The sequence below is a fragment of the Pyxicephalus adspersus genome, chromosome 4 (assembly GCF_032062135.1).
Source record: "Pyxicephalus adspersus chromosome 4, UCB_Pads_2.0, whole genome shotgun sequence".
Taxonomy (NCBI): domain Eukaryota; kingdom Metazoa; phylum Chordata; class Amphibia; order Anura; family Pyxicephalidae; genus Pyxicephalus; species Pyxicephalus adspersus.
In genome coordinates, this window is record NC_092861.1 from 20879667 (window position 1) to 20906193 (window position 26527).

General features: G+C 40.4%; 2 protein-coding genes across 7 annotated transcripts in view; both read left to right on the top strand.

Annotated features, from left to right (window-relative positions):
* The first annotated feature begins 2231 nt into the window (after nucleotides 1-2231).
* On the top strand, nucleotides 2232-16589 carry E2F6 (E2F transcription factor 6). Of its 3 annotated transcripts, XR_011920240.1 has the most exons (8): nucleotides 2232-2372; nucleotides 4368-4413; nucleotides 5296-5512; nucleotides 7388-7546; nucleotides 7823-7937; nucleotides 9891-10038; nucleotides 13206-13451; nucleotides 13579-16589. XR_011920240.1 is itself a non-coding variant. In XM_072407523.1 (7 exons), the coding sequence occupies exons 1-7, from the start codon at nucleotides 2295-2297 to the stop codon at nucleotides 13208-13210; spliced, it is 768 nt and encodes a 255-aa protein (XP_072263624.1). In that variant the 5' UTR covers nucleotides 2232-2294; the 3' UTR covers nucleotides 13211-16589. The 3 variants fall into 3 exon arrangements, 2 of the variants coding, with proteins under 2 accessions (XP_072263624.1, XP_072263626.1); XM_072407523.1 differs by having other exon boundaries at nucleotides 13206-16589; XM_072407525.1 differs by lacking the exon at nucleotides 2232-2372 and adding an exon at nucleotides 2717-2735 and having other exon boundaries at nucleotides 13206-16589.
* Nucleotides 16590-24848: 8259 nt separating this feature from the next.
* The window catches only part of ROCK2 (Rho associated coiled-coil containing protein kinase 2), a 107751-nt gene continuing 106072 nt past the window's right edge, over nucleotides 24849-26527 (top strand). For 2 of the 4 annotated variants that reach the window (XM_072407527.1, XM_072407526.1), the window contains exon 1: nucleotides 24849-25496. In XM_072407527.1, coding sequence (XP_072263628.1) covers nucleotides 25398-25496 — 99 coding nt within the window. In that variant the 5' untranslated portion in view covers nucleotides 24849-25397. The remainder of the gene's footprint in view (nucleotides 25497-26527) is intronic. The other 2 variants (XM_072407528.1, XM_072407529.1) reach the window with 1 other exon arrangement.

Consider the following 26527-nt stretch of genomic DNA (forward strand, 5'->3'; position numbering starts at 1 on the left):
TAAGGTGTGCATGTGCAGCTCAATAAGGGATGATGGGATTTGCCGGGTATCCAGGTTGTCCCAGGGGGTGCGCGGGAGTTTCATCATTCTGACCAATCAGGGTGGCTGAAGATCCGACACCTGAAAGAAGACAGGGTAAGGATGGTGGTGCTGGCCACAGAGAGTAGACAGGTGAGTGTGAATAAAGTGTATAAATAAATATAATATAAACTTATCTAAAATGTAATTGCACCCACTTATGACCCCAAGGAAATGGATGACATACAAATTTGAAAAAGTGTGCCGTACTGATGAAATATTTTTATTTTGTTTTTAAACATATTTATACAGAAAATACTATAAAGCAATTAATCTGGCATTCTCTTAAAGTGTACCTAAACTCAATACTTTCACTTTATGTAAACAACCCTTAAATGTAAAGGAAAAATGTTAATTATTTTTTAAGTGCAACACACATTTTCACTTTACATAAAAGAGTAGACAACCCTTATATTTAAAGGAAAAATGTAAATTATTTTTTTAAAGTGCAGCACCTCCTCTTTCAGTCTTGATCGCCTAGGTGAATGGGAGCGCAGAGCCTCCCGGGATACCTACGTCATGCTACCCAGGAGGCTCTGGACATGCGCAGAAGGGGCATTTTTTCTAACAAGGGAAAAAGATGTCGATCTCAGGCATGCGCAGTGAGATCATCTTTGTCTTTTTTTCTTATTCACATCGGTTACGTCTCCCGATCTCGCACCTGCGCAAAGTGAGATCAGGTGATGTGCCAAGAAGACTGGAAGAGAAGAGGGAAGATGGCGGTGGAATGTTTAAAGCGGAACTGAAAACCCAAAAAAATCACACTTACCTTTAACCCCGCAGATCCCTCAATGGCACTTCCTCAGCGCCGAGGTAAGGAGGAATTCTAGGGTGACGTGGGAGCGGATCGCGGGAAGGACCAGTGCCATCGAGGATTAAATCTGCGGATTAAAGGTAAGTGTGATTTTTGTTTCGTTTTCAGTTTCGTTCCACTTTAAACATTCTCTGGTGGAGAATCTTCCACGTCCATGTGTTTCAATGATAATTGATTCTCCAACAGGGAAGATTTGAGAGAATGTCAGATTCCCTGCTAGAGCCCCAAATCTTCATAGGTTATTTATACGTCAACAAATAATAATAAAATGTCTATATTGTATTCATTTTCATAATTTAAATGAATGGAAAATGCTGATTAGGAAGTAATTACATTTATCATACCCTGGTCTGCTATTGAGGTGTGTGGGCCTGATTTTATGAAAGCTCTCCAAGGTTGAAGAGGATACACTTTCATCAGTGAACCTGGGCGATCCAGAAAACCTGAAATGATCTGGTCAAGGATTGAAAACATTAGCTGGAAATTACTTTGAAGAAATCCATTCCAGGTTTCCTGGATCACCCAGCTTCACTGATGAAAGTGTATCTTCTCCAGCCTTTAATAAATCAGACCCAATGTATTCTGACCACCAATGCCACCAGAAATAAAAGTGAGGGAACTATACATTAGGCCTTTATTTATAAAACAGGGAATCTGACATTCCCTCAAACATTCCCTGGTGGGAATCAGTTACTGCCATTGAAACACATGGACCTGGAAGATGAATGTTTGAGGGAATGTCAGATTCCCTGTTGTATAAATAGAGCACTTTAAGTTGCCAGAACAAAAAAATAAGGGATTTCTTGCAAGGGGGACATTTGTTACCGTAACAACAAGGAAATGATATCACTCATTGGAAAGATTTCCTCTCACTTTCTTTGAGCCTACCAGAAAGGAAATGAAGAAAAATCTCCCTGACCGGATGTCTCTAGTCTGTTGCTGCATGGAAAGTACCAGGGGTCCTTTTATGTGCCCAACAATGAGTAGAAAAGGCCACCTGATACATTATAGTATATCTAAAAGGTAATTTTTTTTACAGGTTCACTACAATCAATGTTTAAGCAATATCATTAGCAAAAAGTTTTCTGTGCAGGAATTCTAACCCTGTGACCAGTTCTAGGAGACACAAACAGTCTCAAATTGATCTCCACAAACATGGCTCCTTCTCTAGGGACATTATGTGGGTTAAGGTGAGCCACCTAGTGACCAGAGGAGTGTGTCTTCCAACCAATCAACGGCTGCCAATCTCCAAACTAAACACTAGGGGGAAGGACGTCGGCGGGAATCCTTGCAGCGAATTGGCTGTCGCGTGTGCGTTTGTCATGTGACTGTGAGGGGGCGTGGCTGGTTGTTTTTTTTTTCCGCGGGATTGATCGTGGTAGCAGTGTGAAGGGATTTTGAGATGGCTTCCCCTCCCCCTCTGACCCTGGAGGGTGTAGAGCTGATACCCGGGGACTGTACCCTGGACACCGATAGTGAGGTGAGAAGGTCGGGTACAGTAAATATAAGCGGCGGCTCACACGAGGGGAAGGTTTGAATAAGGAACACAGTCAAGGTTGGAACTGGCTCATGGTCGTCTTTTTTTTCCTCTTTACACCCGCCTTGCACTACTTATACGTAAACAGCCCGTACTTCTAGATATAGGAGGAGCATGTGATCGCCTCCACGTGACAGCGATGGTGCTTTGTGATTGGACCATGGGAAGAAGTCCTGGCCCTGTGCAAGTTCCGAGTGCAATACCAAAGCTGAACAAAGGGGGCGCTACAGAGAACCTGTTTATTTATTATTTGCATGAAGCTGAAACAGGAATGGCAGCGCTGGCTATCCTCTGTCTTCCACAGATGTATGATACTTGATGTATGAATAGATTGTAGGAAATTTACTTTTTTCTGCATTCTGGGGTATGTTGCTTGTATATCAGGAGGATGAAGATTTGGCATAAACAGAACTAAAGTTCTGCTTTTTGGTTTGTATGATCAGGCCGGTCATTATTGCAGACAGGCAATGTCCCTTCTGCAGTAATAATTCTTACTTATCGCTCTGGGGTCCAAGCTGAGCTGTGCTTTAGTTGCCAGGAAAATGGCATGTGCTGGAATGAATGAATTCCTGTGCAGCTGCATTGGGGGTTATGCGATCCAGCCAACCAGCATGGCTGATCATTGCCTGGAAGGTGGCAGCGCTGCAATGCGGATAGGTGAGTGACCCAGGGACTTAGTTTCACTTTACAGAGGAACTAAACTCAAAATCCCCCAAAACACAAAAAACACACCTTCAATCCCGCAGGGCAGTCTGATCCATCTGAAGATGCTTGGACATGCGCAAAAGTGTTGCATTTAAAAAAAAAAAAAAACCCTGAATTTTTACTCCTACATTAAAGGGTTATCTACCCTTTTATGTAAAGTATAAATTCTGAGTTCAGGTACACTTTAAGCCTCATACAGTTGTCTAATGCTGTAATTGTTCCCTAGTGATCATTTGCAGTGACAGGAGAGGACAAGGAAGCAGCACTCTGCTTTTCTCTGCTCCATTGGAATGCACAGTGATCAATATTGGCGGATTGATTAACAAGGTCAGAGGACAATGGTACAAATATCAGACTTTCCCTTGAGATGAGCATGACCAGGGTAGAATCATCTGATGTGTGCAAGAAAAGCCAAGTGTGCACCATAGACATATCAATGGGCCTGATCAAGAGGAAGAGAGAGCGTTGGATGTCAACAAAATCGGTGCAATCGGATGTTTAGTGGGGAGGGATATTGTAGAATTTGCTGGTTTTGTTAAAATATCATCTTTGGGGGGGGTTAAAAAGTTAAGGGACTCCTTTGCATCTTCTATAAAAAAAGGAACTAAACTCAAAAATGACTAAAACAAAAAAAAATCCACTTACCTTTAATCCCTCAGAACAGTTGATCGGCCCGGCAGTCTCTTCCTTCGGATCCCACTTCGTTCGGCCATCTGTCTCCGAGCTGGCGCTTCCATCGTCGCTATCTTTTTTTTCTTCCGGGTTCTTCTTCCTACGTCACTCAACCCAGGCATAAGATCAGGTGACGTTTTCTCTTCTCACCAAAAGGCTCCTTCTGCACATGCCCGAGATGCCTATGCATGCACAGATGAAGCACCCAAGAGCCTCCTGGTATGTGTGACAAAGGTACCCCGGAAGGCTTTGCGCTCCCGTTCATTAGAGGGCGTGTTGCATTTAAAAAAAACAGAATTTTTACCTTACAAGTGTGTTAACACCTTACACATGCAGTTCCGTGTTCACCCCAGACATTTTCTGAAGCTAGGTTAGAAGTGACCCTAATGGTGATCATACTTGTCAGTAACCATCCAAAAACAGCCGGGTGGTGCACCCAGCTAAAGGGGCCTGGGGAGAATGCTGAGGTTTTTAAATGGTGTGTTGAATAATCATACTGCCACTAATAGTTCCTGTAAACCTGTACTAATATATATTCTTTTTTTCATCTCCTTTCCCTAGACCAAGCCAAACCTTTCCAATGATGACCTAAAGATGTCCATGAAAAGTGAGTGAAGTTTTGAATCTATCTTTGGGTCCTGAAATAATATCTTGGTCCTTTGAGGTGCCTTGCTAGGTGACTGTCTACCCCATAGGAAATGGCCTTTAGGATCCTATGTACCAATATGCTGCGCTGATCACACTGGGAGCTTGTTGAAATCACTGCTTGTCTGCTATCTGCTGGTGTATATGATATAAATTGTGGTTATAGCGTAACTAAGAACTAGGCATTCTCACTTGTCCCCATTCTTTCGTGGGACATTAAGAACGGGCAGGGTATACTGGCAACCAATTTGCAGCCCAGCTCATTTTAACAGATTGGTGGCGATCAGGCAGAAAAAATAACTTATTGCAGAAGAGACATCCCCTTTCTCTTTCTGCAATATGGACTCAGCATGATGCCACATTTTTAAAGTGTAACTTTACATCCACTTTAAAGTCTTCCTAATGCTGAACCCTTTTGTTTTGTTTTTTAGGCTGATTTGTTAGTAATGATTCCTGTAGAAATTCAATACATTATATTAACTGTACAAAGCATTGGTCAGACCACATCTGGAATATGCAGTCCAGTTTTGGGAGGGTAATTCTTGAAGAAAAATAAGAAATTGGGCTAAGTAAGGTTTATCATTGCAATTGTTACTTTTTATGACTTAAATGAGAGAAGAGGAGTTATAAGGCTGGAAAAAAGTGATTGGTACGGTAGATTCAATGGTAAAGCTTAATGCATTGAGAATTAAAAAATACAAACACCATATCTTGCAATCCGCTGGATTCTTGATAATATTCCCGTTCTCTATACCTCAAATTGATGTTTTTGATTGTTTTTTTAGCCAATATTCCCCTCCCTGTGCAAATCTTTTACATTTCCTGTGCTCTTCTGCTTTCACAGCATCTTTAGGACTTCCACGGGCTCGATTTGATGTGTCGCTGTTTTACCTAACCCGCAAATTTATGGACATTATTAAGTCTGCCCCAGAGGGTGTTGTTGATCTAAATGATGCTGCTAAGATGCTGGGGGTGAGGAAACGACGAGTATACGATATCACCAATGTATTGGATGGGATCCATCTTATTCAGAAGAGGTCAAAAAACTTGGTCCAATGGGTGTAAGTAGTAAAAAAAATATTGCCTTTTAAAAGGTCAGTTTACCCCAAAAAAATGGCTGTTTTGGGGGGATTTTAACAGGTTAATTTACCCAAAACATTGCTTCTGATCCTGCTGTGCTCATTTACATTGCATTGTATATAAAGAATTTATGGAGGTCAGGCACAGCATAAAGCTGACCAAGAATTGTAACTTTCATGGCAAGAACCTTTCGTGGCTTTGGACCTTTCCGCGATCCAGTCCCACTCTGTCCTGGAGTTCTTCTTTGCAGAGGAAGTGACGGGTGCCACCATTTTCATTCTTTTTATTTTATTTCTTTTCCTGGTCTTGCTACGTCACTTGATCTCACACTGTTTAGGTGCGAGACCGGGGTATAAAGCTCCCTGCAAAGGTAGGGGAAAAAAAACGAGCTGATCTCACTGCGCATGCATCAGATTGCCATCTTTTTTCATTGGATGGAGAGAAGAATGATGGGGCATTTGATTGATGGTGGAAGTTATACTCAAAAGCTAAAAATAAATTAAAGTTTTCTATAGCAAATTAAAAGAAATCTTTACCAGGGCACCTTACTTTAGGGTGTACTTTGATGATTGTAGGGTGGAAGACAGTTTCACCTAAAGTCCCCAGGTCTGCACACTTTTCTAAATCAATAACATAGGGTTGCACATTCACTATTAGAATTTTACAATTTATTAAAGCAGACCTAAACTAAAATTTTTACTTTACATAAAGGGTGCTTTTTCTTCAATGGAATAAAAAAAAATGCCAATCTAACGCCTGGGCAGTGTGAGATCGGGTGACGTAGAAAGAAGAGGAAAGTACATGGCACAACCTCCGAGCTGGGACAACGCTGGACCCGATCCAGGTAGCCCCTGGAGGGGATCAATGGATCTTCAAAGCTTCAAACCCCCAGTTTACTTTCCCTTTAATGCTTTGAACAAGTGAAAATAGAACAACAATGTAATAGCTTAAGTGACTTTGGTTTTTAGTTGTTTTCGTATTCAAATTGTCGTGTTTTTTTTTTTTTTTTTTTTGTATAGAAAGTCCTGGTAATGCTTTCATTTCATTCTTACTCCAGTCCAATAACCAAGAAATAGCATCCTAATGCATGACAAAAGCATTGTCTTCTAGTTAAAAGCCTTTTAATGGGATTGATTAGCAGCGATAATGCAATCAGTTGAAGTGGAGCAGCAGTTAGGGGATGCCTTTGTAATGATAATGGGCTTGAAAGCAATAAACCACTGATGGGTATCTACAGGGAATGAACTAGCACATATTATGGCGTAAATAATACCTTACAGTGTAGCTAAAATGTTTGTAATGTCATTTGCAGAGGTGGAGAGTGTATGTCCCTCCCACTTTTAGACTGAACAGCTCTAGCTCATTGTTTCAACAGTTTTAACATGAGGGAACCCTCAAAATAACTTCCAGGTCCTTAGGGAATCCCTGCTATAAATACTATATCCACAGCTCACAATGAATTAGTGTGGTGTTCAGTGGGATGAATGTCACCCTTACAGATAGCCAAAAAGATCATTGATGTCACATAAACTGACCTGAGTAACAAATTGCTCAAGGAACCTGTAGCAACTTCTGCAGGAGCCCTGATTGGGAAAAATACTGTACTAGCTGCTATCAGAGCATGCTGGAGATCGTACACAGAAAGACACATAATTATGTTCATATTTTTACTTTTTTGTAGAAAAAATATGAATTTTTTGCTTTTGGCTATATTTCTTTTTAGATGACCAGGTGCCATCTGTATAGAATTTAGTTTTGTGTTTATTAACTATAAAATGGGCTAAGCAGGTTGAAGATAAATATTGTGTTGTGTACTCTTCTCTGCATTCTCTCTAATGTAACGATTCTCATTAAAGGGGGCCAGATCTAAATACCACAGGAACGGAGGTCCCAGATCAACACCGGATGCGGAATGACGTCCGTGAACTCTGTGCTATGGAAGAAGCATTGGATGACCTCATCAAAGACTGCACTCACCAACTTTTTCGACTAACAAAAGACCGCGCAAACAAACGATATCCTTTTTTATGTCTGGTTTAGGAAGTTACAAGTTCACTTGCATAATCTAAAATGATACAGTTCTTACAAAAATTGAGTGTTACTAATTGCAGTAGCTTGGACATAGGTTGAATCAGTTTGCATTTCTTTGCAGCAGATTTTGTCACTGACACTGTTTGCTGATACAGGCCTAAGTTGATATGATGTAATTGCCTCCCCTCCACTGAGTGTGCCGAGTAGTGTTTGGTGATACGTAAATTCCTTCATGTTTGCTATCCTTAATTAAGTAACAAATTGGCCTATGTAACTTCCCAAGACCTGCACAGTATTGCAGATTACCATGAACAGATTGTCATCGCTGTGAAAGCCCCAGAAGAAACTAAGTTAGAGGTTCCAGCTCCCACAGAGGCAAGTACCTTATATTTAGAACATGTCCTGGTCATCAGAGAGAAGTGGGGGTTGTACCATCGCTGAATATGTTATGAAAATGGTAATTGCCTGCATAAAATTTGTTGAATCTTTGTCTAATGGTTTCTGGTGTTGGTTTGCCACAATGTGAAAATACACTGCCAGACAAAAAAGTAACACTGTAAAATTTTGTTGGACTGCTTTTTACCATTAAGTCATTAATAATATTATTATGATGATTATTAAACAAGATTTATATAGCGCCAACATATTACGCAGCATCGTACATTAAATAGGTGTTGCAAATGACAGACAGGTACAGACAGTGACACAGGAGGAGTAGAGGACCCTGCCCAGAAGAGCTTACAATTGGGGGGTTGAGGTTGGGGAAGTATTACACAATAGGAGGGGAGATATGAAGTGATGGGAATTAATGAAAGTTTTAAAAGACAGAAGAAGATGGGCAGGTAAGTTTGAAAAAAAAATTGGTAGTCCAGACGAAAGATAAGAGCGTCATGCATTTGCTGTAGTATAAATTAAATGTGTACAATGTCATGATATGTATTTCGACCAATCAGACTGTTGTGTAAAGTCTTTTTCAGCACATTCCAAAGATTGTCTATGCCAGGCATGTCCAAAGCTGGGCCTGGGGCCCAATTGTGGCCCGTGTTCAAATTTCCACCGGCCTACAGCCTCTGTCATAAAATCAATAATATGCAGACCGCCAGCACTGCTGACCACAGTATAAAATACACGCGTCCAAAAAAAGCTATTTTATATTTCATTAGAATTAATCAACCGCCCTGCAAATATTGGCTTGCCACTCGGCGGGCATAATCAGCAGGACGGGAGTCCCTATGTGTGCACAGGGAATCGCCTTCGTCATTATAGTCGGCCTGTGCTGTGCGCATTGACACCGGACTCTGCACCGGGAATCCCTCAGGTCACCATGGTGGGTGTGTGCTGTACAGGACCTGCGCAGAATACGCCCACACGAACCCTGAGTTTGTGATGAATGGTCGGCCCACACACATTTTCACCTCACCAAATCTGGCCCTCTTTGCAAAAAGTTTGGACACTCCTGATCTATGGGGTTAAGGTCTAGACACTGTGGGGACCAATCCATGTGTGACAATGTCTCACTCCCTGAACCACTCCTTCACAATTTGAGCCCAATTAATCCTGACACTGTCGTCTTGGAATATGCCAGTGCCAAAAGGGATTAAAAAAATTGGTTGATGGAAAAACCTGGTCGTTCAAGTATTCAGCTGACCAATGTAAGCAACTCTACACCATAACCCTTCCTTGACAAGTTGGGGAACTTTTTTGGCCATGCATTGTATATGTATACTTGCACATTATCAAACTGCTTTTAGGAGGCCAAAACTGAGCTTATACCGCCCAACTCTTGATTGTAAGCTCTTCTGAGCAGGGTCCTCTCCTGCCCCTCTGTCACTGTCTGTAGATTAATTCTACTTTAGAAATGGCCTTAAAAACCCCAACTCATAACAAGACAAACATCTATTCCTTTATTTTCCTATTTCTTCTTCCTCAGATAGAATTGGGAGCGACGCTCTTGAAGACAGTTTTCTCCCAGGTTAAACATTTTGTGTATGTTCTTCTTGAGACCGTCGCTGAGCAACGAATCTTATTGTGAACACAGAAGGCTTATATCTTGAAATAATTACAAGTTTAGTAGAAAGTGTTTTATTGTTATGTAAATCCATTATTAGGCAGATTTTTTTTTCTTTCATTTACTGTGAATCTGCCAAGTAGACACAAAATGAATGGAGAGAAATGAACTTGGGAGATGTAGATTACACAAAATGTTGACTCTTGCACAGCTGTCCTACATTATAATAAACATTTCTGCATATATTGTAAAGCTTTGTTTTGAGTGTGTTTTGGGGGAGTAAATGCAATTGTCTAATGTCTGCTTTGCTGTCTTTACAGGACTGCATACAGATTCATATAAAGAGCTCAAGGGGTCCAATTGATGTGTATCTATGTGAAAGAGAGCAGGATGATACAGAGTGGTCATCATTTCAAAGGTTAACAAAGACTCTGAAGATGGAACCAGATCCCATTCCGATTGATGATGGTAAAATAACTGTAATAAGAAAAATGTACAGTTTTATTTTATAACGCAAAGGATGTACTTCCAACACTCTGTAACCCATAGCACCAAATTTGAGCCTACCAGTCGTCAGTGGTAGTGGGTGGCCAGTGGTAATAGTCCTGGACTACTGGAGTCACAATATTCCAACATTTGGCTAATCTTTTAGTACCATACAGTTAGATGTACAATTTACTTATTCTAGCAGACTAGTAATGAAGTTTTAAATAGCAGAAGCCCACAATTAGCTCTACAGAAAAAACTCCACAAAAAGCAATCATATGCTGAAGTCTTGGAATATGTATATATATCTTATCTAGATTTTGTTGAAATCCTTCCAGAAAACAGTCTACTTACATAAGTAAGTTGTACAGCCATTAGAAGTCCTCAGTTTTATACTCTACAGAAGGGAACAATCAGGTTTGCAAGATCTGAGCTCTGCTCTAAATTCTGCAAAGTGGTAGGTTGCCTACCTGTCATGTTAATTCTCCGGCTCCCATAATTCCAGTTTCTGACCTGGAGCAGGTCAAGAGTATTGACTTTGATTTAACTTCATCAATTGCACACTTCATCAAGAGCAGGGAGTCAGAAAATACAGAAGCCAGAGCCAACCATGTAGTTAGCATTTTTAGCAGGTAGTTGGCAATGTATTTTTATTATTAAACAGGATTTATATAGCGCCAAGATATTACACAGCTTTGTACATTAAATAGGGGTTGCAAATGACAGACACTGGCACAGGAGGAGGAGAGGAGGACCCTGCCCAGAGAAGCTTACAATCTAGGAGGTGTTGGAAGTATCACTCGATAGGAGGGGGGATATAGAGTGATGGGATGATGGGAAGTAGTGAGGGTTTCAAAGGACAAAAGAATATAGGTAGGTAATATTTAAAAAAAAAATGGGTTTTGAGTGCTCTCTTAAATGAGCAGAAAGTAGGAGCAAGCCAAATAGTACGCGGAAGACCATTCTGAAGCGTTGGGGCAGCTCTACAAAAGTCCTGGAGCCGCGCATGTGATGTTATGAGTGAGGAAGTTATTAGTAGGTCATATTGAGGAGGGAAGAGAGTGGCTAGAGGAGTATTTTTCTCACAGGTCAGAAAGGTAAGTGAGACCAGAACTATGGAGGGATTTGAAAGCAAAGCACAGGAGCTTGAATTTGATTCTAAGGTGAAATGGAAGGCAGTGTAGAGATCTGCAAAGAGATGGAGCGGTGGGAAGGATGGATGAGTCTGGCTGCAGCATTCATAATAGTCGATAGGAGGGGGGATATAGAGTGATGGGATGATGGGAAGTAGTGAGGGTTTCAAAGGACAAAAGAATATAGGTAGGTAATATTTAAAAAAAAATATTTTTTTTTTAAGGGAAGGATGGATGAGTCTGGCTGCAGTGTTCATAATAGATTGTAGAGGAGAGAGTCGGGTTAGTGGAATACCAGAGAGGAGGAGGTGTGTACAAAGAGTTACATAGGTTGAAAAGAGACATAAGTTCGTCACGTTCAAACAACATATCCTAGATATAAAAAGGTTACAGTAGTCCAGACGAGAGTTGATAAGAGCATGTACAATGAGTTTGGTTGTTTCTGGGGACAGGTAGGGGCGGATTTTTGAGATGTTGCATAGGTGAAAGTAACAGGACCTGGAAATGTTCTGAATATGAGGGGTAAAAAGGAGGGCAGAATTGAAGGTGCGACTCCAATGTAGCTAACATATCTTTCTTAGCACACAATGAATCTGACATTTGTACAGCGCTTGTCCAATGTCCGAACAACAAGAAAAATGAAGGGGGGGGTCGAGTGCATCAGGATGCCACTTGCTTGTTCTCCCCCTTCCCTCTCCATAGAACAGAATAACGTATGTACAGAGCTCATTCGTTCATCTTTCAGTTGTTTGTCACTTGAAACAATTGTGAAAGATAATTTCCGTCGACAATAATTGAGTATTACTTCTAGGGAAGTTATTGCTCTATATGGTAATTCAGATCTTCTATCAAGAAGAGCACCACCCCTACAACGAGCCTTATCTCTACATGATTGAATCCTGGTCAAGGCTTGCTATGCTGGTTTCTTTGAGAACTTCTTTAATACATAAATTTGCCTCTTTTATATAATGCTTGCGTGACTACAAGCATCAGGGTGCAGACATGCATTTTAAAGCAACTATGGCTCAGTATGCAACTGTTACCATAGGTAAATTGCTATATTGATATATGCAGTCCTGCCCAAGTTCTCTGTGCGGTTAAAGGACTCCTGTGTCTCATTATTATTAATAATAATAATAATAAACAGTATTTATGTAGCACCAACATATTACACAGTGCTGTACATTAAATAGGCATTGCAAATGACAGACAGATACAGACAGTGGCACAGGAGGAGGAGACCCTACACCGAAGAGCTTACAATCTAGAATGAACATAGGTTCAGCTAGAAAATGGTTGCTTTGCTTACAGACAAGAAAATTGTGCTACTATGTTTAAGACATCATCTGCTGCCTGCTATTACCTTTCCAGTAGCTCTTTGCTTGCTAGTATGCCATAGAAGCAATCTCAAAAACTCTCCAAACGACTTTTGGGTATAAAGTGCTTTGCAGCCCTTCACCTAACACGCCAATATCATTTGAACCTAGTGACAGGTCACCAATATCACGTCACAAAGTAGGAAACTCTTGGAATGTTGGGAGCTCCAATGTTGTCTTATAAGCAGAGTAAGGCCAGTTATGGTAGGTCAGGCACTTGCAATCCAGCAATTTTTTTTTCCTGATTACAGGTTCACATTAAAACGTCTTCGCAGGTATTTGCAGATTTTCCTATTAGGTCCTATAAATCAAACTATATATCAGAACCAGGGCTCTTTTAACCTCCACACTGTCTGGGATGCTTAGTACAAACATCTGGATTTATATCATATGTTTGCCTGGAGCTGTGTTGTGTCTGCACCGCGTTTTCCTTATGTTCTCTATAATCATTTCTTCTATGAAACCAATGTAATCTGGCCTAGGAACATCTGTTCCAAGCAGATAGCAGCAACACTGAATGTGGGAAAACTTAATGTCTGACTAGTCACTCATAAATCTGTTTAGCAGACATCACCAGGCATTCACGGCCCGTTGTCTTTTTTTATTGTGGCTGACTCTTGTGTTTCCTTTTGTCTTTCAGAATGATGAATGGAGGTCTCCATCAATACCAATGAGAGATAAAGTTCCCCTTAATAAATGTCACAGACTCCTAAAGGGTTCCCTGGCGGTGCTGTTTCTATTGCACAAAACATCATCCTTGTGTTCATGGACAACAAAAACTTTGGAAAGGAGCTTTAATATTCTGCCTCACTTAAGAAACAATCTTGTCTTGATTTGGGGGAAGCTAGTGGAGCCAAAGTGAAGACATCTTCTCCGAACAAATCTGGTGCAGTCTTTGCTGTTGTCTACTTTGTCTTCTTAACTTACCCTGAATGTTGCTGCTTGTAAAAAAGTTGTATATTTTTGTGATCATAGATTTAAATACCTGCTGACTCATGTTTTTTCATCTGCAGATGTATTCAAGAAGCGACTACGGTGCCCTCTAGGACTGTTGTGAATCTAGCCAATTGAAAAATCAGCCAGGAAAATTAGGTAGACTATTTAAAATGCTGCTGTTACATTCAAGGCTTTTAACATACTTTATCTTGAGTGCTGCTTTATCAGAAAATAATATTCATATACAGAAGTGGACTAATTAATATATTACCAGAGAGCCATTATCTTCCCAGTTGCCAGTAACCCCACACAGGCTTTAATTAGCAGATATATTTTCTGTTAGATTACTTTTGATACTTCTACTTTGTCTGCGTTGCTGTGGGGCACTTGTTAGGAATTGGGTGTAAGTACAAAGAGTTAGCGTTAGGATCAATAGACTGTTCTTTGGTTCTACAAATTTAGGGATGTAGCCCAGGTCATTGTTTTAAACTCTTATTCTAAAGTTTGCAATATGCAAACCTTGTATTTCTTGGTCAGAGTTGGGGTATTGCTTGGCATCATGGCTAGCATAACACATCAGAGATATAAAGCTGTTTTAAATGTAAAACAAATCTTGTATTTGCAAGAATAGAACTGAGCTAGATCAGCCTGTAAAGATTTCTGATACATACCGGTCCTTGTACAGAGCAAAGGACACCACTGGTATCTGAGCTTTCTGGGCATATCGGATGCCACCTCTCACTTCCTGTGGTTCCACCCGCTGTCCACTTCTGTTTCAATACATTTTTGTTTTTTGTTTTTTCAATTAAAAGGCTAGATATAAAATACCTAGAAGTATATAACTCATATGAACAAAATATTTGGAAATAAAGAAAAAAAAAAAGGGCAAGTTGAGAAACAATACGCTGTCCACTTCTTTATTATTGGATACAGCAGTGACATATCTTCTAGCAGCTGGATCCATAACTTGCAGCAGGGAACTCCACGTTTAGCATTTGCAGAACTGTCAGTTTGTAATGAAGGTTGTAGCCTTTCAAGAGAGCAAAGATTTAGATTCTGCTGCACAGGTCTTAGAAGTTTTTAGCAGCCTACCTCTAAATCCATTTTCCGCTCTAGTGACAGGGCGACATTGAGATTTCATCACTGCTGTAAAGCAATAGCAAGTAACTGGCTAAACTTTCTGTACTTGCTTTTTGAATACAAATATGCAGCAAACTGGCCACCTTTTTCATTATATTTTAAGATTGATATTGACCTATTACCTAGGCCTTTCTGAAATAAGAATTAACACTAAAATTAGCACTGATAGATGCAACACACACACACCTCAAAAATATGAATCTGTTCAGCAATGTAAAAGCTTTATTGTAAATATGTAGGTTGTACATTTCTCCTGTTAGTGGTGCAGCGCACTGTGTACAGATAGAGGTCCAGAGCAGCCCATAAGTTTTTATGACCAGAATGTCATGGTAATTTTTTTCACTTTTGACTGCTTTCTTTGTACCAGTATTTGTAGATTAACCTTATTGTTTTGTAAGTCTAAAATATTTTATTTTTTTCCTATGCACCTTTTATTGTTCATATCCGGTTATTGCTCATGGAGCTGTGTTTCATAATTTGTTTTAGTTGCGATACAATCAACATTAAGCTCACAATTTTAGTGAACCATCTGTAATGGGTTAAGGAATTTTACTAAGTTCTGTTGTAATAAATACCTGTGTGTTTTTTTTGTTTTTTAATTTTTTTTTTTTTTTTTTTTAATGAGAGCTCATCAATGTGAGCAGAAGGACATGAACAAGCATGTGTGTTTTATGTCCTTCCAGAAACACCCAGGTATATGGGGTGTCTAACATCTGCCCTCCAGGTCCGGGATTTAGGCTATGTACACACACGCAAAGATTGTCGTTAGGATTTTACAAGATGCATGAATGAGCTCTGTACATAACGGCGCCGTTCTGCTCTATGGAGAGGGGAGGTGGGAGAACGATGGTGCAACACACCACTGTGCTCTTTTCCCTTTACTTTTATTACGGTCGTCCGTGGATCCGCCAGGATGGATCCATGAACGACAGACGGTGAGCACTGTACGCACACCAGATTCTCGTCTGATATGAGCCCTGAAGTGAGCCGAGAATCATCTGACGTGTGTATGTAGCCTTAGTATGGCACAGTTTACCAAAAGTGACTTTTAGATGAGAATCCTGACCTGTATTTGGCCCTTGAGGACTGGAGTTGGACCCCCCACCCTAGAGACCAGTCAGCTTGTTTGTTTTTGTAATAATACTTCAACACCTTCTAGCACATCAAGGAAACCTGTGAGAAGAAACAAGAAGGCACATGTTGATCTTCAATATATTGAGTCATTAGTCAAGAACAAGAATACGGAGGAGGATCAAAAAAAATCATGATTTTCTTGCCATGTTCCTGGTAGAGGTTGAAACCCAACTCACCTTGGTTACAGCCTTGGTAGCCTTGGTAGCATTTTTCTGAATGTTAGCAATACCAAGTAGTATTATTACAAAGCAAACTGCTGGTGAAAACTGGTAATGCAGTGTAGTCATAAAATGCAGTGGTTTGCTAAGCAAGCCGCTTTATTTTACTGGAGTCTCTTACATGTTACTACACAGGTGAGTCCCAATCAAATAGCTCTTCTTTGTCCTTCCTTGCAAGCAACATATAAAAATCTTAATGAATATTACAGTTGGGTTATCCAGAAGTGTGAAAAACATTTATATATATATATATATATATATATATATATATATATATATATATATATATATATATATATATATATATATATATATTGGCCTGATCAGTCATGTATAAAATGTTCATTTACTGACCTGCAGGTAGCAAAGAAGCATGAAAGGATAACAGTCACTTTCCCTTTCACTTGTCCTCATCACTTTTGTTTCCCCTAAATCCTCCCCAGTGCCTTAACCTGTCCTGAGGATTAGTTTACAAAAATGTAAAGACAGCTGCTCATTTCTACAGGCTATAGTAGATTCTAGCTCTATTTTAAGAAATCTTTGTAGAGATGTCATTTTTTGTAAGATCTAATAAAGTACTTAAGAAGTAAACAGAAGATGTGTGGTGATTTGTCATGCTGGAAAGTGGTGACAAGCATTGACTTCATGGTAACATCCAGGTTGTATTCAGTTTATTAGAGAGCAGGAAGACCTCGTTTGGATACTTAAATTAGAGATGATGTGTGCACTATTTCTGGGGGGTGAGATTCACTCTGCTGATTTACTGCATTCACCATAATCCTTCCAGGGAGAGCTTGCTATTCTAGGATCATCAGAGACCAAATTGCTGACCCCAGAAAGAGATAATGGAAGTATATTTATATACAGGTCTCATTCCACTAATGCTATTGACAAAAGATAAAGCTAGTATGGCCTTGATGAATTATTAACCCTTGTTCCATACAGAAACATCCTAAAATAATCTATATATTTTACACAAGCATTTAGTTAGCTTTGACATAGATGTAGGTCATTTAGGTTAATTTAATGTTAATGTAACTTCCAAAATGTTCATGTTTTGAGCTTTCATTAAAATAATACCATGGGCTTCTGCTATAAAGGTCCTTTGTCTGGTAGTTCCTGTTCCTGTCTTGTAATTGTAGACTCCTGCAGTATTAAGTGGGCGTTGGAAAAGATTATACATGGCTGCTTCAACACATATTACACAGGCAAAACAAGTTCGGTCCATGTAAAAAGCCTAAAGTGGAACTAATACTATTGATCAAAAAGATTTATGTAGCGACAACATATTACACAGCGGTGTACATTAAATAGGGGTTGCAAATGACAGACCGTGACACAGGAGGAGAGGACCCTGCCCTGAAGAGCTTACAATCTAGGAGATGGGGGAAGTATCGCACAATAGGAGGGGAGATATGTAGTGGTGGGAAGTAGTAAGGCTTTAATAGTCTGAAAAAGACAAGTTGGGAAGTTTGAAAAGATGGGTTTTAGGTGCCCTTTTAAAGGAGCAAAAAGGAGCAAGGAGTCAGGGCAGCTCTAGAAAAGTCTTTTGAGCCGTGCGCCTGATGTTATGATTGAAGAAGTCAGTAGTAGGTCATTGGAGGAGCGAAGAGAGCAGCTAGGGGAGTATTTTTCTATCAGGTCAGAAAGGTAAGTGGGACAATAACTGTGGAGAGATTTGAAGGCAAAGCACAGGAGCTTGAATTTGATTCTAAGGTGAAATGGAAGCCAATGAAGAGAACTACAAAAAAAAGCAGCAAAAGAGATGTGGTGGGAAGGATGGATGAGTCTGGCTGCAGCATCCATAATAGATGGTAGAGGAGAGAATCAGGTTAGTGGAATACCAGAGAGGAGGATGTTACAGTAGTTCAGGCGAGATATGATAACAGCATGTACTAAACTAAAAATAGAAAAAAAAAATCAGACCTTTAATCCCACAGATCTGTCAGTCCATCAGGAGGATTCTGTGATCAGGTTCCGGGTCGTCCGGTTATCCTTCTTCGGCCCGTGATGTAGGAAGCACCAGGCACCACCAGCATCTTTCTTTTTTATACGTCACCTGATTTTGCACAGCCCATGGGTGAGATTGGATGATGTAGATAAGAAAAAAAGAGTGCCGATCTCACACGTGCAATGAACTTTTTTTCTTCCATTAAAGAAAAGGTTAATGCGCATGCTGGATCTCCAGCATGCTCTGAAGAAGCAGCTACAGCCTCCCGGGATGCATGACATCTTGATTGACGCACATACTGTTTGCATACCTGTTAATTAATTTGAGATTAGAACGTTGTGTGTCTGTTCTGCCAAAATTTACCTAGCTGGGGGAAGCCAAACTAGGGACCATGTGCTAAATTTGCTTTGCATTCTTGCGCATTATGGTAATTGCTCTGCAGACCTGCTGTTGCTTTAGTTTTTGGGTGGGTCCTGGCTCTCTCTTCTCCACCATGGGCAAATGGTTATTTTTGCCATGTTACTGGGTTTTTGAGTGTCACTGCAGATGCTTGTTCAGATAGCTGACTTGCCTTTCTTAGGCATGACAGGTGTGCATTACATGTGCATTTATGGAAAAGTAACATGCTGCAACCAAGCATTAAAAAAAGACTTTATTTTTCCGTGTACTTTTTACCTGCAAACCTTTAAGACTTAGTCTACAAGGACGTTTTCCCCTTGTTTTTTAAAAACCCATGTTTAAATATTTCATTCATCCCCATGGGCAAATCTACACCAGGACGTTTCTCTGAGGCACGTCTATGAGCGTTATCTATAACGTTGCTTCCAATGTTTAAAAAATTAAAACGCAGGATTAACGCTGGAAAACGCCCAAAATCGTGGGTAAACGCTTCAATTGATTTCAGTGGGGCGTTTTCCCGCGTTTAAAAGCACTTAAAACGTAAACGTGTTAAAAACGCAGCATAAATGTTTTCCATTTTTTTAAAGGCAAGCTTTAAAACGCTAATTAAAGTGCATATAAATGCAGTAAGAGTGTCTTTTTGTATGTTAACCTATAATACAGTCTAAGGTCAATTTTAGGGGGAGACCAACTAACCTAACAGCATGTTTTTGGAATGTGGGAGGAAACCCACGCAAACGGGGTGGCTGAGATTTGAACCTGGGCCCTAGTGCTGCAATGGCCGGCGTACTAACCACTGAGCCACCGTCCTCAGGATAGGAAAGGATTCTTCGGGGAGAAGAAAGATATAACAACAAGATATGCAATGCAGATGCTGCTGAGCACTTCTAGATTGTCAAATAATTGGAGGCTGAAGCATTTCATTAATATGTAGTTGATCTGCCAACTTGGTTTTCAGCCCCTTTTCTTCAATTTAGCTCTGATAACATAACTTTAGCAAGATTAACTTTACAACCCAGGGCTTCCAGGCCACTAAGAATTTCCTATAAACCCCATATGCACAATTACTCAGCTAGCTCCAATCCTATCCATGTTTATTCTTGAATTCAATGGCTGTCCCACTGTTGATAATACTGCAGGGTCTGGTCTCTGCCATTCTCACACCCAATCTTGTTACTGTCACTAATATGATACCACATGGTAAATACAAAGTTCACTATATGTTTTTGTATGTCAGTGCTACATAAATACATACTATTAATAATGAAGCAGCCAGTGCCCACATCACTTGTAGATGCTGCAATGTAGACAATACTGAATTAGGTAAATATTTGGGAATTTTTTTTTGGTCAGGAAGTCCTTTTATTATACCCATTAAATTGTCAGACCTGGGAAATGATCAGATCCAGTCTGGACTTTCACCACAACTCTGTATTATCTGGGTCAATGACATGTTCAGATGATGCTCAGATCTCCAGTGAAGCTTTTACCACATTGATTATTGAAGGAATCAGAGAGATGATCACACTGGACCATGTATTGGCTAGCTAGCTCAGGGAGATAACTAGATCTAAATTGGACCTGGAACCATATCCATTAATTAAACTGCAAACGTTTATTAACTGAGCTTCCATATTAGACATTTTCAAGTACATCCATTTATTTATTATTCATTTCCAATGATCTACTAATGACTTCCTCACTCATAACCTCATCACACGCACGGTTACAAGACTTCTCTAGAGCTGCTCCAACTCTCTGGAATGGTCTTCCTCGTCCTATTCGGCTTGCTCCTACTTTCTGCTCATTTAAAAGAGCGCTCAAAACTCATTTTTTCAAACTTGCCTACCTGTCCTCTTCTGTCTGCTAAACCCTCATTACTTCCCACCACTACATATCGCCCATCCTATTGTGTGTGAAATTCCCCCACCTACTAGATTGTAAGCTCTTCGGGGCAGGGTCCTCTCCTCCTGTATCGCTGTCTGTATTAGTCTGTCATTTGCAATCCCTATTTAATGTACAGCGCTTCGTAATATGTTGGCGCTATATAAATCCTGTTTATTAATAATAATAATAATAATAATAATATTAATAATAATAATTTATTGGATGGACATCTCTCTACATATATTCCTTAGGGAAATGATCAAACACAACAATGAACCTTTCAAATATAAATCTATTTATTAACTGAAATCATATATAGCGGTGTAGAGTTGACAAAACACCAACAAATTATCTGTAATCTATTTTTTGAATTCATTGGAGAATATCATATTACTTATGGTGTGGGATATACAGCATGCAGGTCAAAAGGGGTTCAGATGAAAACAGGAGATAAGATTCCCTACTATATTGCTTTTCAGACCTGCACACAATTGAAAAACTTGCTGTAAGAAGGAATAACCACTGGTAGCACCAAGATTGGCCAGAATACTTTGCAGATAAGGTGTTTTAACATGAGGTAGGTGCAAAAACTAAGTTCCTTTAGCACCCCAATGCCAGCTCATCAGGCAGGATACAAAAAGAACAGGAACATTTTGATCCCCCACTATGAAATATTAAAGAGAACCTTTGAGGACACGTTAAACAATTTTATCCCTGAACTAATTACTCCAATGAGAGAGAATGAGACCCACAGGGGCTAGTCCGGCATGCAACAGTAATAGATTTATAGGTGGATAAAGCACGTTATAATACTTTTTGACTATAAAAAGCCAGTCACCAGGGACCTTCTGCCACGCTCTTCATACCACATTGACCCGGAGTGTAAACAAGTTCTTAGAGGCCGTGCACTCTTCACCGTGTGATATTCACAGCTAATCAATACACATCAAGCATTCACTAAGCGGGGAAACCACAGTGAATTGGTGTAACTGTGAACATTATAAATATAATCCCAGCACGCTCATTACCTTAAACACTATTGATCCATGGCACAGAGCTATTGTGGTTAAATAGACTGAAATAAATCAAGTAGCCGCAATTCATTATAACATTTCCTACTCTCTTTACACAAAGGTGCAGTGCAGGCCAATCAATCAGCAAATGGGATTTTAATCCCCTGGAACATGTTAAGTAAGTCCTTAATATTGCAAAAATATTGTAGTAGAACAATTCCTTTTTTTCACAAAATTATTCTGCTCATTTACCATCTGCCAACAGTGACGCGGTTGGGACAAACACTGCCAGGATTTTTTACAACTTTTTGTCCATTCCACGCTAGAATGTAATTCTAGTGATAAGAGATATTTCCATAGTCATGCGGTAAATTCATTATTGACTTACCCCTCTATTGCTATTTTATTTTATGTATACTCAGCCTTAGTCAATACAATAGACATGCATCATGGAGGAATAATATGATCTACCCTAAAAATGAGTGTGTAAATGTAATGAGATATGATAAGAGAGTGTTTGTTGCTGTGATGATACGTTCCAAGGCTCCAGGTTTCAGGACCGATCTAGTTTGGAGACCAATATACCAAAGAGACCAGTTATGTTATAATATGTGCAGGATACACCAATAAAATGTATAACTATAAACAAATTCATGCTAAAAGTTATTAGTTCTGAAAACGAGGAACATTTTCAAACAACAATCTCTGAGACTGTCCTTGGAGGACAAGAGTACATTGTCTAATTGGTTTGACCATCTCCTGTATATTAGGTAGGCATGGCTGTGCCATTGTGAATTTACAAAAGTTAGATTATCCATAAATCAACCTAAGCAGGAACTTGGGGCCCAGTGGATGTCCAGGGTACCCAGCTGTGCGCTTTGCAGTAATTCGAGGAAATAGGTGCAATTGGTAAAGGTGTACAGATGGACTTTGCCTTGGACCCGATTCTACCTTAATGTGTCTTTAAAAATAAAGGTAATATGGCACCAATAGGTGTTCGTAGTCTTTTCTCCAAAGGAATGGTCCCCACTGTGCTGTACAATGATGGGTGATTTGGTAAGAATTGATAAAGTAAGCTTGGAAAGTATTACAATCAGGATGCTTACTAAATGCTCAGGTTGTGTTGGCTCATCCTCATAAATGACGGCTGTGAAATTCTGGTGAATATGTCACCATAACTGTCTCTATGGGGTAAAATTGGTGAAACTTAGTGGAATGACCCGAGGGAATGATTTGTTCTGTATGGTTTTCTAATAGTTATCTGTGAAGGTTCTAAGGTTCTCATGTATCCAGGTCATGGTATGGTTAGTAGTAGTCGGTCACATTCAGACAAATTTGTTTCTGTAATGGTAAAGACTTTTTGTAACCTAAACTGCTTCATCGGTTCAGAACTGAATGTGGGAAAAAAGAGAAAATATGAGGAATGTGAAAGAAAAGAGAAAGTATGCAATATGGGTGAATATATGAAGATTAGGAATAGAGGAGGTTTGGAGATTAGGAATGTGGGTGAAAATATGGAGATCAAGAATGAGGAAGAAAAGAGAAAGTATGAAAATCAAGACTGTGGGTGAAAGTATAGGATCAAGAACGTGGGGGAAAATATTGAGATCAGGAATAAGGGAGAAAGTATAAAGATCAGGAATGTGGGTGAAAAGAGAAAGTATAAAGAGCAGGTTAGTGGGTGACAAATATGGAAATAACAAATGTGGATGAAAATATAGGGATCAGGAATGTGGGTGAAAATATGAAAATAATGAATGTGGGACAAAGGAAAAAGTATGAAAATTAGGACTGTGGGTAAAAACACAGAGATCTGGAATGTGGGAGAAAGTATAGAGACCAGGAATGTGGGTGACAATATGGAGATTAGGTATGTGGGTGAAAATATGAAGATAAATGTGGGAGAAAAGAGAAATTATGAAATTTAGGACTGTGGGTGAAAGGATAGAGATCAGGAATGTAGGAAAAAAAGAGAGATATAGAGATAAGCAATCCTGTGGATCAGGAATTTGGGTGAAAATATCTAAATATGGTATGTGGAAGGGTATGTGGAAGAAAAGGATTGTGGGCGAAAGGATAGAGATCAAAAATGTGGGTGAAAATATGCAGATCAGGAATATGGGTTAAAAGAGAAAATATGCAGGAAAGTGGGGGAAAATACTGGGATCTGAAATGTGGGAGAAAGTATGAAGAGCAGGAAACTGGGTGACAATATAGAGATCAGGAAAGTGGATAAAAATATGATGATATGAATATAGGAGAAAAGAGAAACTGGGTGAACACATAAAGATCAGGGGTGAAAATAAAGAATGTGGGTGAAAATATGGGGATCAGGAATGTGGGGGAAAATATGGGGATATGAATATGGGAGAAAAGAGAAAGTATGAAAATTAGGACTGTGGGTGAAAGCATAAAGACCAGGAATGTGGGGGAAAATATAGAGATAAGCAAAGTGGGCAAAAGTATGTGGATCAGATTTTGGTGAAAATATAAAGATAGGTTATGTGGGAAATTATGGTTATGTGAAAATTTGGAGATCAGTAATGTGGGTGAAAAGAGAAAGTATAGAAATCAGGAAAGTGGGTTTAAATATTGAGATCTGAAATGTGCGAGAAAGTTTGGAGATCAGGAAAGTGGGTGAAATGAGAAAGTATGAAGAGCAGGAAAATGTGTGACAATATAGAGATCAGGAAAGTGGGGAGAATATGAAGATAATGAATGTGGGAGAGAAGAGAAAACATGAAAACTAGGACTGTGGGTGAAAGCATAGAGATCAGGAATGTGGGTGAAAATATGGAGATAAGGAATGCGGGGGAACGTATGTGGATCAGGAAAGTGGGGAAAAAAGAGAAAGTATGAAAAGCAGGAAAGTGGGTGACAATATGGAGATCAGGAATGCAGGAGAACGTATGCGAATCTGGGGAAAAAAGAGAAAGTATAGAAATTGGGACTATAGGTGAAATATTGATCAGGTGATCAGGAATGTGAGTGAAATGAGAAAGTATGAAGAGCAGGAAAGTGGGCGACAATATAGAGATCAGGAATGTGGGTGAAAATATGAAGATAAGGTATGTGGGAGAAAACAGAAAGTATGTAAATAAAGATTGTGGGTTTAAAGCATCAGATAAAGAATGTTGGGGAAAATAAGGCGATCAGGAATGTGAATGAAAAGTATGGAGCTCAGGAACTTTGAAAAAAGAGAAAGTAAATTTGGAAAAAAAGAAAAGGAGTTGGGTAATGTGGGATAAAAGAGAAAGTATGCAGATCAGGAATGTGGGAGAAATAAAACAGAGCACAGCAGCACAGAAGAAAAGCTCTGCACATATTATTATTAACAATTTAAAGAAGTGAAGCCAGGCATGCAGCATTTTCTAGCAATCTGTGTAGAGATGTGAAGCCTGGAGTAAGTAATGCTGAACTATGTGGGGTCTGTGTGATGGGTGGGATGAGGCTGCCATGGCACAGGGCACATGCCATGGGGCGGGTACAGGCGATGTGATCGGGTAAAGTTAGCGGATGAGCGATGTCCCAGCTATTCTTTCCCTCCATGGGTGTGTATGAGTGATGCAGGAAGAGGAGGGCCTGTGCTTGTAGGAGGCCGGCACACTGACAGTGATCACCGCCGGACTCTGCACGCTGGGGGAGGTAGCTGCACCGAAGCGGCGTCCAGATACCCTAGAGAGGGGCAATTATTAGCGCACTGTGCGGCAGCGATCGGTGCAGGCAGGCGGTATCGGACGGTGCAGCAGGCGGGAGGGGGCAGCGAGCAGATCCTGCCCCTGGAGGAAGAGGAGGGGGCACAAGAGGCGCCGCACAGAGGAAGAAGGAGCAGCCGCTGCTGGGACAGGCGATCAGGACTTTCCTACACATTCAGCAGCCAGGAATTTGGGGATCCCTTCCCCCCATTGGATCCCAGCTGTGTCACCATGAGAGCCCCCCCAGCCCATGGCTAGGGTCCTAGGAGGCCCCCTGTGCATGGACTTCTTGTAGGACCTTTGGAGGACTCATAGAGACAAGTCCCTGAGTGGTATTTGTGCTGCAGAGGGGGCAATCTGATGTCCCCATAGTCAGGGTGAAGGTGGCTTCTGTTATTCCAGGTGGGACTTTCCATAGAAGTTCTATTGTAGACAATCTAGACTATCCTCCAAGCCAACATGTCAGCCCCCCAAGGAGGATGGATGACTGCCAGGCAGGAGAAGCTGGAGTCCGTGCTGAGGAACCCACGCTCGCCCATCAATGTGGAGAGCTTGCTGGTAAGTGGCTACCATGGTGGTGACCTCTTTGGTGACTTCCAACCGGAGTTGTGGACTGTCCATTTCCTTAGATGAAACCCATCTCATGTATCCCTAGGGTTCCTCCAGAATTTGCTAGGGGTTCCTTGTGCTTACCACTGACATCAATGATCGTTTTGGGTATTTGTAAGGATGACATTCTTCTCACTGGCCAGCAATAAGTGAGGAATTCTTCCTACTGACCACCACTGTGAGCTGTGCACATAGTAATTATAGTAGGGGTTCCCGGAAAGTTATGGCAAGGGTTTCCCCCATGTTGGTGGTTAAAAAAAGTTCTGTTTTGATGTTAAGATGTGTTTATTTTGTGGCTGGCACAGTTTTGTCCATCCTCAGGAAATGTTTATACCAGCTGTGTTGTGGGACTTCAAGAACTGGTGTGTTAGGATTTCTAGGTCTTTGATGGTTGCAGAGTTCCCGGGCCCCTAGATGTACTAAAAGAAATGATACGGATTGTACCAAGGCTGGTAAGTCAGCAAAATGTACCGACTGCACAGCCCTGGGTATTACACTAACCTGTGTTACATGGTGAATATAAAGCAACCATAGAGGGAACTTTCATATAACTTTCACAGAACCCCCTCTATATTTACTATATCCACAGCTCATAGTAAGAAGTAAGGCCTCCTATATTGCTGGTCAGTGGGAAGAATGTCAGCCTTACAGATTATTGGTGTCACCTAAACTGGCTTCAGCTCATTTCTCAAGGAACCCCCAGCAAACTCTGTAGGAGTTTGAGAAACACTGGATCCAGTAGGGTTGGTTGAGCCCTAATTGCCGTCTTTAGCACCAGATATACTTTGTTAGGGGACGTCAGTATTGTGCCGAAGCCAGGAGCTCATACTTCTTGTAAGACTCAGCAGACCCTTTTAGAAGTCACAGGTCAGCTCTGTGACGAAAGACATAGGCGCATTGCCAAGGATCATCTGTAACTTGCACAGAATTGTTGGGATCATGTGTTAAAATTTGGAGCATGTGTGGTAGTTGGCCACGAT

Bases quoted from the DNA above. Each gene is read 5' to 3' on its own strand.
- E2F6 (XM_072407523.1), top strand. From the start codon at position 2,295: ATGGCTTCCCCTCCCCCTCTGACCCTGGAGGGTGTAGAGCTGATACCC. The intron at 2,373-4,367 runs GTGAGAAGGTCG...TCCTTTCCCTAG, and splicing joins CCCTGGACACCGATAGTGAG to ACCAAGCCAAACCTTTCCAA. The intron at 4,414-5,295 runs GTGAGTGAAGTT...CTGCTTTCACAG, and splicing joins CCTAAAGATGTCCATGAAAA to CATCTTTAGGACTTCCACGG.